Genomic DNA, 12,754 nt, shown 5'->3' on the forward strand with positions numbered 1-12,754 from the left:
TATACTTATTATGGACACAGTATGCTTACATTATTAGCTATCTTTGTTATTATTTGTTGTTATTTGTTATTAGTCCCATCCTTCAACTCTATTCAATACCTCCCATCTATCTCTTAACACCATCCATATAGAGGATTTCTATTTGCCATATATATTTCAACCGTACTGTGATGTTTTACAAAAGTTCTGAACCTTTCTATTCTCATTGCTTCTACAGATTGTGAATTAAAAATAAACATTTTTGCTAAAAGTATTATTATATTATTGATTGATTGATTGACTATGACTTTTCAGATCACACAGTAATGCTATCTGCAAGGTTAGCTCCAGGTAAATATTGCAATCCTTTAGCCATTCCTGGACCTGTGTCCAAAAACAAGCTACAAATGGACAGAACCAAAACAAATGATTAACGATTCTGTCTCTTCACAGCAAAATCTGCAGAGCTGGGAAGATTGTATACCCCATATAAATAACATTCTATTGGTAGCAAGAATTTTATATAATAATTTAAATTGCAAGATTAAATTTTTTTTATCCAGTGTCGTATTGCGTGTCAGTTCATAAACACTATGCCATGGGATCGGTACGTCAAAGATCTCTTCCCAACTATTTTGCAATCTATATGGGACGGCTGTCAATCCTTTGGTCCTTAAGTGAAACTGATATACTTTTTTATTTATCACAGTTTTCCTTAACCAATTATGTTCTTTAATGCAAGGCCGATAGACAAGTTCCTTACTTTCTCCCCCTTCCACTTTCCTCTTCCACTTTTGCGGTAAGGCTGCAATTATTTGGTTGTAATTTTGGGTAGAGCAGACATTTCCATATGTTTTTGTTAGCTGCATGTGCGACATAACTCCACCAGTCCTACCGATGATATCATTTACGAAGATTAAACCCTTTTTAAACATTCTGTCAAAAAATAAAGTTTTTTTGTCAATTAGTATATTTGAATTTAACCACAATATTTGTTGCATTATTTGTTCTGTCATTTCTGGAGGATTAAATTGAAATTGCAACCAACTTTCTATGGCTTGTTTTAGAAATAGTGACATTTGGGAGATTATTTCCTTTTCAAATAACTGAAAGTGAGAGGTTGTAATCTGAATAAAGGGAAAAAGGCCTTTCTTGAACATTGGGTGAGACAATCTTAGTAATTTGCTTAAGAACCAGTTCGTATTTAAGTATAACTTTTGTATGACTGAAGCTTTTAGTGATAGGTCTAATGCTTTAATATTTAATAATTTCTGTGCTCCGAATTCATATTCATTATATAAATATGCCCTTTTAATTTTGTCTGGCTTGCCGTTCCAAATAAAATTGAATTTTTTTTTCTCATATAATTTAAAAAACTGTTCGCTAGGCGTAGGCAAGACCATAAGCAAATAGGTAAACTGGGACAATACTAAAGAGTTAATCAGGGTGATTTTTCCACAAATTGACAGGTATTTTCCTTTCCATGGTAGTAAGATCTTATCTATTTTTGCTAACTTTCTATTAAAATTTATTGAAGTGAGATCATTTATTTCCTTTGGGATATGTATTCCGAGTATATCCACATCACCATCAGACCATTTTATTGGTAAACTACATGGTAATGTAAATTTTTTATTTTTTAGTGATCCAATACGTAATATAGTACATTTGTCATAATTTGGTTGTAATCCAGAGAGGTTAGAAAATGTATCTAGATCCTCTATGAGGCTGTGGAGGGATTCTAGTTGTGGATTTAAAAGAAAACATGAATCATCAGCGTACAATGACACCTTTGTTTTTAAGCCCTGTATTTCTAATCCTCTGATATTATTATTGGATCTGATTTTAATAGCTAACATCTCGATGGCCACAATAAATAGATATGCCGATAGTGGACAACCTTGTTTCACTCCTCTTGACAGTTTAAAACTTTCTGAGAAATAGCCATTATTTACTATTTTACACCTAGGGTTACTATACATGATTTTGACCCATTTTATAAGAGATTCTCCAAAATTGAAAAGCTCCAGGCATTTATATATAAACCCCAGTCGAACTTTATCAAATGCCTTTTCGAAGTCTGCTAAGAATAGCAGGCCTGGTTTCCCATATTTTCCATAGTATTCTATTGTTTCCAATACTTGCCTTATATTATCTCCAATGTATCTTCCATGTAAAAAACCTGTCTGATTAGAATGAATAATATCCGACAATACATTTTTAATTCTATGCGCTATACATTTTGCTAGGATTTTTACATCACAACACTGAAATGTAAGGGGCCTCCAATTTTGTAAATGGACTGGATCTTTATATTCCACAATTTTGTTAAAAAGAAACAAAAAGTAGCTAAATAAACAAAGGAAATAGTAACATAATAAAATAATAATAATGAGGCTATAAGGAGTACCAGTACTGAGTCAATGTGCAGGGGTACCAGGTAGTTGAGGTAATATGTACATGTAGGTAGGGATAAAAGTGACACGTCAATCAGGATAGAGATTACATCTCCTCATCCATGGAGTGCACACAAACACACACACACACACACACACACACACACACAGGGAATGTTGTGTTAGTTTAATTTTGTTTCAGGACTATGAAAATGGAAAAAAGGTTTAGCCTATGGATTATAAAATTAACAAAAATAAATGGGAAAATGGGAGAGGAGAAATGACTAGAGACAGTGTTGTTTAACTCACTGACCATGACCCATGAGTTCTTCTTACCTTTGTTCAGTAGAAAAGTCTCCCACTCTAAACGTTATAGGTTGTTCCATAGACCGGTCACTCTTCATGGACACACAGCTGGGTACAGGGGAGGCTGGTCTCTCCTGCTTGATTGGGCTTCAACACAACAGAGACAAACATTACATCTCTCATCTACCCTGAGCTCAGATGGGGAAACATAAGAAGAGTTTCATTCCAAAACGCTATATATCAATTTTCAGAAATGTTGGTAAATTAGATTTTATTGTTTGAAGAAATTTTGAAAGAGATTGGTGTGTTCTTTCACTATCTAATCATGGCATGGGGTTGGTTGTAAAATGACACACTTGATGGTTTAATTTCAGAGATTGCCTCACTCTCATAGAAATAAAAATATGGGATGCACACAGTCAAATGTAACAAAAAACTACATTTGTAATACATATACAGAACCAGTCAAAGAAAACATTTACATTTGACATTTTAGTCATTTAGCAGATGTTCTTATCCAGGGCCCGGTTTCTCAAAAGCATCTTAAGGCTAAATCATCGTTAGAACCTTCGTAGGAGCCGATTAATTACAAAGTTGCCGATGTCTTTGCAATTGATACAAACAAGGACGTATAAAATGATGCTTCAAATGAAAACCGAGATAACTGCATTAAAATATAAACAGTAGGCTATAGTCCTATTTCAATCATATTGGAATATATTTCATGTTCAATCAATTGAGTTCTATTCTGCTACTGTCTGTAATCTGTCTCAATATATTTCATGATGTGTAGCCTAACATGTGAACAATGATTCAAATCTGTGATTTAGAATAAGCCGCCTCAATATTTGCAGCTGTAGGTGGTAATATCTCTCTAGAAGCTGATCCGTTATCAGCATCGTGTAATAATTATAATGTTAAGGAAAGATTTGAATGGAGAAAGCTGATCTGAGAGCAGCGCTCCCTTTCTTTCGATCCTATCAGTATTGATACATGCTCCACCGGACATCCAACCTTGTCGTGCTGCTAATCCAGTTTCTGCTGGTCTTCCTGCAGCTATGGAACCCTGACCTGTTCACCGGACGTGCGACCTTGTCCCAAACCTGCTGTTTTGACCCTCTCTCTCTCTCTCTCTCTCTACCACACTTGCTGTCTCGACCTCTGAATGCTCAACTATGAAAAGGCAACTGACATTTACTCCTGAGGTGCTAACCTGTTGCAACCTCTATAACCACAGTGATTATTATTTGACCCTGCTGGTCATCTATGAACATTTGAACATCTTGAAGAACGATCTGGCAATAATGGCCATGTACTCATAAACTCAGCAAAAAAAGAAACGCCCCTTTTTCAGGACCCTGTCTTTCAAAGATAATTCGTAAAAATCAAAATAACTTCACAAATCTTCATTGTAAAGGGTTTAAACACTGTTTCCCATGCTTGTTCAATGAACCATAAACTATTAATGAACATGCACCTGTGGAACGGTCGTTAAGACACTAACAGCTTACAGACGGTACGCAATTCAGGTCACAGTTATGAAAACTTAGGACACTAAAGAGGCCTTTCTACTGACTCTGAAAAATACCAAAAGAAAGATGCCCAAGGTCCCTGCTCATCTACGTGAACGTGCCTTAGGCATGCTGCAAGGAGGCATGAGGACTGCAGATGTGGCCAGGGAAATAAATTGCAATGTTCGTACTGTGAGACGCCTAAGACAGCGCTACAGGGAGACAGGACGGACAGCTGATCGTCCTCGCAGTGGCAGACCACATGTAACAACACCTGCACAGGATCGGTACATCCGAACATCACACCTGTGGGACAGGTACAGGATGGCAACAACAACTGTCCGAGTTACACCAGGAATGCACAATCCCTCCATCAGTGCTCAGACTGTCCACAATAGGACTGAGGGCTTGTAGCCCTCACCAGACATCACCGGCAACAACGTCGCCTATGGGCACAAACCCACCGTCGCTGGACCAGACAGGACTGGCAAAAAGTGCTGTTCACTGATGAGTCACGGTTTTGTCTCACCAGGGGTGATGGTTGGATTCACGTTTTTCGTAGAAGGAAAGAGCATTACACCTTTTTCTTGATGTCCATCCGGTTTGCTTCTATATGCCATATCTTTCTAACTGTGCTCTTTCCCAAAAGCTCCCAACATACAACCTATATACTTATTATGGACACAGTATGCTTACATTATTAGCTATCTTTGTTATTATTTGTTGTTATTTGTTATTAGTCCCATCCTTCAACTCTATTCAATACCTCCCATCTATCTCTTAACACCATCCATATAGGATTTCTATTTGCCATATATATTTCAACCGTACTGTGATGTTTTACAAAAGTTCTGAACCTTTCTATTCTCATTGCTTCTACAGATTGTGAATTAAAAATAAACATTTTTGCTAAAAGTATTATTATATTATTGATTGATTGACTATGACTTTTCAGATCACACAGTAATGCTATCTGCAAGGTTAGCTCCAGGTAAATATTGCAATCCTTTAGCCATTCCTGGACCTGTGTCCAAAAACAAGCTACAAATGGACAGAACCAAAACAAATGATTAACGATTCTGTCTCTTCACAGCAAAATCTGCAGAGCTGGGAAGATTGTATACCCCATATAAATAACATTCTATTGGTAGCAAGAATTTTATATAATAATTTAAATTGCAAGATTCAATTTTTTTTATCCAGTGTCGTATTGCGTGTCAGTTCATAAACACTATGCCATGGGATCGGTACGTCAAAGATCTCTTCCCAACTATTTTGCAATCTATATGGGACGGCTGTCAATCCTTTGGTCCTTAAGTGAAACTGATATACTTTTTTATTTATCACAGTTTTCCTTAACCAATTATGTTCTTTAATGCAAGGCCGATAGACAAGTTCCTTACTTTCTCCCCCTTCCACTTTCCTCTTCCACTTTTGCGGTAAGGCTGCAATTATTTGGTTGTAATTTTGGGTAGAGCAGACATTTCCATATGTTTTTGTTAGCTGCATGTGCGACATAACTCCACCAGTCCTACCGATGATATCATTTACGAAGATTAAACCCTTTTTAAACATTCTGTCAAAAAATAAAGTTTTTTTGTCAATTAGTATATTTGAATTTAACCACAATATTTGTTGCATTATTTGTTCTGTCATTTCTGGAGGATTAAATTGAAATTGCAACAAACTTTCTATGGCTTGTTTTAGAAATAGTGACATTTGGGATATTATTTCCTTTTCAAATAACTGAAAGTGAGAGGTTGTAATCTGAATAAAGGGAAAAAGGCCTTTCTTGAACATTGGGTGAGACAATCTTAGTAATTTGCTTAAGAACCAGTTCGTATTTAAGTATAACTTTTGTATGACTGAAGCTTTTAGTGATAGGTCTAATGCTTTAATATTTAATAATTTCTGTGCTCCGAATTCATATTCATTATATAAATATGCCCTTTTAATTTTGTCTGGCTTGCCGTTCCAAATAAAATTTAATTTTTTTTTCTCATATAATTTAAAAAAACTGTTCGCTAGGCGTAGGCAAGACCATAAGCAAATAGGTAAACTGGGACAATACTAAAGAGTTAATCAGGGTGATTTTTCCACAAATTGACAGGTATTTTCCTTTCCATGGTAGTAAGATCTTATCTATTTTTGCTAACTTTCTATTAAAATGTATTGAAGTGAGATCATTTATTTCCTTTGGGAAATGTATTCCGAGTATATCCACATCACCATCAGACCATTTTATTGGTAAACTACATGGTAATGTAAATTTTTTATTTTTTAGTGATCCAATACGTAATATAGTACATTTGTCATAATTTGGTTGTAATCCAGAGAGGTTAGAAAATGTATCTAGATCCTCTATGAGGCTGTGGAGGGATTCTAGTTGTGGATTTAAAAGAAAACATGAATCATCAGTGTACAATGACACCTTTGTTTTTAAGCCCTGTATTTCTAATCCTCTGATGTTATTATTGGATCTGATTTTAATAGCTAACATCTCGATGGCCACAATAAATAGATATGCCGATAGTGGACAACCTTGTTTCACTCCTCTTGACAGTTTAAAACTTTCTGAGAAATAGCCATTATTTACTATTTTACACCTAGGGTTACTATACATGATTTTGACCCATTTTATAAGAGATTCTCCAAAATTGAAATGCTCCAGGCATTTATATATAAACCCCAGTCGAACTTTATCAAATGCCTTTTCGAAGTCTGCTAAGAATAGCAGGCCTGGTTTCCCATATTTTCCATAGTATTCTATTGTTTCCAATACTTGCCTTATATTATCTCAAATGTATCTTCCATGTAAAAAACCTGTCTGATTAGAATGAATAATATCCGACAATACATTTTTAATTCTATGCGCTATACATTTTGCTAGGATTTTTACATCACAACACTGAAATGTAAGGGGCCTCCAATTTTGTAAATGGACTGGATCTATATATTCCACAATTTTGTTAAAAAGAAACAAAAAGTAGCTAAATAAACAAAGGAAATAGTAACATAATAAAATAATAATAATGAGGCTATAAGGAGTACCAGTACTGAGTCAATGTGCAGGGGTACCAGGTAGTTGAGGTAATATGTACATGTAGGTAGGGATAAAAGTGACACGTCAATCAGGATAGAGATTACATCTCCTCATCCATGGAGTGCACACAAACACACACACACACACACACACACACACACACACACACACACAGGGAATGTTGTGTTAGTTTAATTTTGTTTCAGGACTATGAAAATGGAAAAAAGGTTTAGCCTATGGATTATGAAATTAACAAAAATAAATGGGAAAATGGGAGAGGAGAAATGACTAGAGACAGTGTTGTTTAACTCACTGACCATGACCCATGAGTTCTTCTTACCTTTGTTCAGTAGAAAAGTCTCCCACTCTAAACGTTATAGGTTGTTCCATAGACCGGTCACTCTTCATGGACACACAGCTGGGTACAGGGGAGGCTGGTCTCTCCTGCTTGATTGGGCTTCAACACAACAGAGACAAACATTACATCTCTCATCTACCCTGAGCTCAGATGGGGAAACATAAGAAGAGTTTCATTCCAAAACGCTATATATCAATTTTCAGAAATGTTGGTAAATTAGATTTTATTGTTTGAAGAAATTTTGAAAGAGATTGGTGTGTTCTTTCACTATCTAATCATGGCATGGGGTTGGTTGTAAAATGACACACTTGATGGTTTAATTTCAGAGATTGCCTCACTCTCATAGAAATAAAAATATGGGATGCACACAGTCAAATGTAACAAAAAACTACATTTGTAATACATATACAGAACCAGTCAAAGAAAACATTTACATTTGACATTTTAGTCATTTAGCAGATGTTCTTATCCAGGGCCCGGTTTCTCAAAAGCATCTTAAGGCTAAATCATCGTTAGAACCTTCGTAGGAGCCGATTAATTACAAAGTTGCCGATGTCTTTGCAATTGATACAAACAAGGACGTATAAAATGATGCTTCAAATGAAAACCGAGATAACTGCATTAAAATATAAACAGTAGGCTATAGTCCTATTTCAATCATATTGGAATATATTTCATGTTCAATCAATTGAGTTCTATTCTGCTACTGTCTGTAATCTGTCTCAATATATTTCATGATGTGTAGCCTAACATGTGAACAATGATTCAAATCTGTGATTTAGAATAAGCCGCCTCAATATTTGCAGCTGTAGGTGGTAATATCTCTCTAGAAGCTGATCCGTTATCAGCATCGTGTAATAATTATAATGTTAAGGAAAGATTTGAATGGAGAAAGCTGATCTGAGAGCAGCGCTCCCTTTCTTTCGATCCTATCAGTATTGATACATGCTCCACCGGACATCCAACCTTGTCGTGCTGCTAATCCAGTTTCTGCTGGTCTTCCTGCAGCTATGGAACCCTGACCTGTTCACCGGACGTGCGACCTTGTCCCAAACCTGCTGTTTTGACCCTCTCTCTCTCTCTCTCTCTCTACCACACTTGCTGTCTCGACCTCTGAATGCTCAACTATGAAAAGGCAACTGACATTTACTCCTGAGGTGCTAACCTGTTGCAACCTCTATAACCACAGTGATTATTATTTGACCCTGCTGGTCATCTATGAACATTTGAACATCTTGAAGAACGATCTGGCAATAATGGCCATGTACTCATAAACTCAGCAAAAAAAGAAACGCCCCTTTTTCAGGACCCTGTCTTTCAAAGATAATTCGTAAAAATCAAAATAACTTCACAAATCTTCATTGTAAAGGGTTTAAACACTGTTTCCCATGCTTGTTCAATGAACCATAAACTATTAATGAACATGCACCTGTGGAACGGTCGTTAAGACACTAACAGCTTACAGACGGTACGCAATTCAGGTCACAGTTATGAAAACTTAGGACACTAAAGAGGCCTTTCTACTGACTCTGAAAAATACCAAAAGAAAGATGCCCAAGGTCCCTGCTCATCTACGTGAACGTGCCTTAGGCATGCTGCAAGGAGGCATGAGGACTGCAGATGTGGCCAGGGAAATAAATTGCAATGTTCGTACTGTGAGACGCCTAAGACAGCGCTACAGGGAGACAGGACGGACAGCTGATCGTCCTCGCAGTGGCAGACCACATGTAACAACACCTGCACAGGATCGGTACATCCGAACATCACACCTGTGGGACAGGTACAGGATGGCAACAACAACTGTCCGAGTTACACCAGGAATGCACAATCCCTCCATCAGTGCTCAGACTGTCCACAATAGGACTGAGGGCTTGTAGCCCTCACCAGACATCACCGGCAACAACGTCGCCTATGGGCACAAACCCACCGTCGCTGGACCAGACAGGACTGGCAAAAAGTGCTGTTCACTGATGAGTCACGGTTTTGTCTCACCAGGGGTGATGGTTGGATTCACGTTTTTCGTAGAAGGAAAGAGCATTACACCTTTTTCTTGATGTCCATCCGGTTTGCTTCTATATGCCATATCTTTCTAACTGTGCTCTTTCCCAAAAGCTCCCAACATACAACCTATATACTTATTATGGACACAGTATGCTTACATTATTAGCTATCTTTGTTATTATTTGTTGTTATTTGTTATTAGTCCCATCCTTCAACTCTATTCAATACCTCCCATCTATCTCTTAACACCATCCATATAGGATTTCTATTTGCCATATATATTTCAACCGTACTGTGATGTTTTACAAAAGTTCTGAACCTTTCTATTCTCATTGCTTCTACAGATTGTGAATTAAAAATAAACATTTTTGCTAAAAGTATTATTATATTATTGATTGATTGACTATGACTTTTCAGATCACACAGTAATGCTATCTGCAAGGTTAGCTCCAGGTAAATATTGCAATCCTTTAGCCATTCCTGGACCTGTGTCCAAAAACAAGCTACAAATGGACAGAACCAAAACAAATGATTAACGATTCTGTCTCTTCACAGCAAAATCTGCAGAGCTGGGAAGATTGTATACCCCATATAAATAACATTCTATTGGTAGCAAGAATTTTATATAATAATTTAAATTGCAAGATTCAATTTTTTTTATCCAGTGTCGTATTGCGTGTCAGTTCATAAACACTATGCCATGGGATCGGTACGTCAAAGATCTCTTCCCAACTATTTTGCAATCTATATGGGACGGCTGTCAATCCTTTGGTCCTTAAGTGAAACTGATATACTTTTTTATTTATCACAGTTTTCCTTAACCAATTATGTTCTTTAATGCAAGGCCGATAGACAAGTTCCTTACTTTCTCCCCCTTCCACTTTCCTCTTCCACTTTTGCGGTAAGGCTGCAATTATTTGGTTGTAATTTTGGGTAGAGCAGACATTTCCATATGTTTTTGTTAGCTGCATGTGCGACATAACTCCACCAGTCCTACCGATGATATCATTTACGAAGATTAAACCCTTTTTAAACATTCTGTCAAAAAATAAAGTTTTTTTGTCAATTAGTATATTTGAATTTAACCACAATATTTGTTGCATTATTTGTTCTGTCATTTCTGGAGGATTAAATTGAAATTGCAACAAACTTTCTATGGCTTGTTTTAGAAATAGTGACATTTGGGATATTATTTCCTTTTCAAATAACTGAAAGTGAGAGGTTGTAATCTGAATAAAGGGAAAAAGGCCTTTCTTGAACATTGGGTGAGACAATCTTAGTAATTTGCTTAAGAACCAGTTCGTATTTAAGTATAACTTTTGTATGACTGAAGCTTTTAGTGATAGGTCTAATGCTTTAATATTTAATAATTTCTGTGCTCCGAATTCATATTCATTATATAAATATGCCCTTTTAATTTTGTCTGGCTTGCCGTTCCAAATAAAATTTAATTTTTTTTTCTCATATAATTTAAAAAAACTGTTCGCTAGGCGTAGGCAAGACCATAAGCAAATAGGTAAACTGGGACAATACTAAAGAGTTAATCAGGGTGATTTTTCCACAAATTGACAGGTATTTTCCTTTCCATGGTAGTAAGATCTTATCTATTTTTGCTAACTTTCTATTAAAATGTATTGAAGTGAGATCATTTATTTCCTTTGGGAAATGTATTCCGAGTATATCCACATCACCATCAGACCATTTTATTGGTAAACTACATGGTAATGTAAATTTTTTATTTTTTAGTGATCCAATACGTAATATAGTACATTTGTCATAATTTGGTTGTAATCCAGAGAGGTTAGAAAATGTATCTAGATCCTCTATGAGGCTGTGGAGGGATTCTAGTTGTGGATTTAAAAGAAAACATGAATCATCAGTGTACAATGACACCTTTGTTTTTAAGCCCTGTATTTCTAATCCTCTGATGTTATTATTGGATCTGATTTTAATAGCTAACATCTCGATGGCCACAATAAATAGATATGCCGATAGTGGACAACCTTGTTTCACTCCTCTTGACAGTTTAAAACTTTCTGAGAAATAGCCATTATTTACTATTTTACACCTAGGGTTACTATACATGATTTTGACCCATTTTATAAGAGATTCTCCAAAATTGAAATGCTCCAGGCATTTATATATAAACCCCAGTCGAACTTTATCAAATGCCTTTTCGAAGTCTGCTAAGAATAGCAGGCCTGGTTTCCCATATTTTCCATAGTATTCTATTGTTTCCAATACTTGCCTTATATTATCTCAAATGTATCTTCCATGTAAAAAACCTGTCTGATTAGAATGAATAATATCCGACAATACATTTTTAATTCTATGCGCTATACATTTTGCTAGGATTTTTACATCACAACACTGAAATGTAAGGGGCCTCCAATTTTGTAAATGGACTGGATCTATATATTCCACAATTTTGTTAAAAAGAAACAAAAAGTAGCTAAATAAACAAAGGAAATAGTAACATAATAAAATAATAATAATGAGGCTATAAGGAGTACCAGTACTGAGTCAATGTGCAGGGGTACCAGGTAGTTGAGGTAATATGTACATGTAGGTAGGGATAAAAGTGACACGTCAATCAGGATAGAGATTACATCTCCTCATCCATGGAGTGCACACAAACACACACACACACACACACACACACACACACACACACACACAGGGAATGTTGTGTTAGTTTAATTTTGTTTCAGGACTATGAAAATGGAAAAAAGGTTTAGCCTATGGATTATGAAATTAACAAAAATAAATGGGAAAATGGGAGAGGAGAAATGACTAGAGACAGTGTTGTTTAACTCACTGACCATGACCCATGAGTTCTTCTTACCTTTGTTCAGTAGAAAAGTCTCCCACTCTAAACGTTATAGGTTGTTCCATAGACCGGTCACTCTTCATGGACACACAGCTGGGTACAGGGGAGGCTGGTCTCTCCTGCTTGATTGGGCTTCAACACAACAGAGACAAACATTACATCTCTCATCTACCCTGAGCTCAGATGGGGAAACATAAGAAGAGTTTCATTCCAAAACGCTATATATCAATTTTCAGAAATGTTGGTAAATTAGATTTTATTGTTTGAAGAAATTTTGAAAGAGATTGGTGTGTTCTTTCACTATCTAATCATGGCATGGGGTTGGTTGTA

General features: G+C 36.2%; 1 protein-coding gene across 1 annotated transcript in view; it reads right to left on the reverse strand.

Annotated features, from left to right (window-relative positions):
• LOC311121391 (uncharacterized protein) overlaps positions 1-12,553 on the reverse strand; it is a 61,027-nt gene extending 48,474 nt beyond the window's left edge. The window contains exons 1-3 of the mRNA XM_084195888.1: positions 12,440-12,553; positions 7,576-7,692; positions 2,712-2,828 (exon numbers count right to left, since the gene is read on the reverse strand). Coding sequence (XP_084052014.1) covers positions 2,712-2,828; positions 7,576-7,692; positions 12,440-12,507 — 302 coding nt within the window. The 5' untranslated portion in view covers positions 12,508-12,553. The remainder of the gene's footprint in view (positions 1-2,711; positions 2,829-7,575; positions 7,693-12,439) is intronic.
• Between the last annotated feature and the right edge of the window lie 201 nt (positions 12,554-12,754).

The sequence above is a fragment of the Coregonus lavaretus genome (genome assembly GCF_964263955.1).
Source record: "Coregonus lavaretus genome assembly, contig: HAP1_SCAFFOLD_2252, whole genome shotgun sequence".
Taxonomy (NCBI): domain Eukaryota; kingdom Metazoa; phylum Chordata; class Actinopteri; order Salmoniformes; family Salmonidae; genus Coregonus; species Coregonus lavaretus.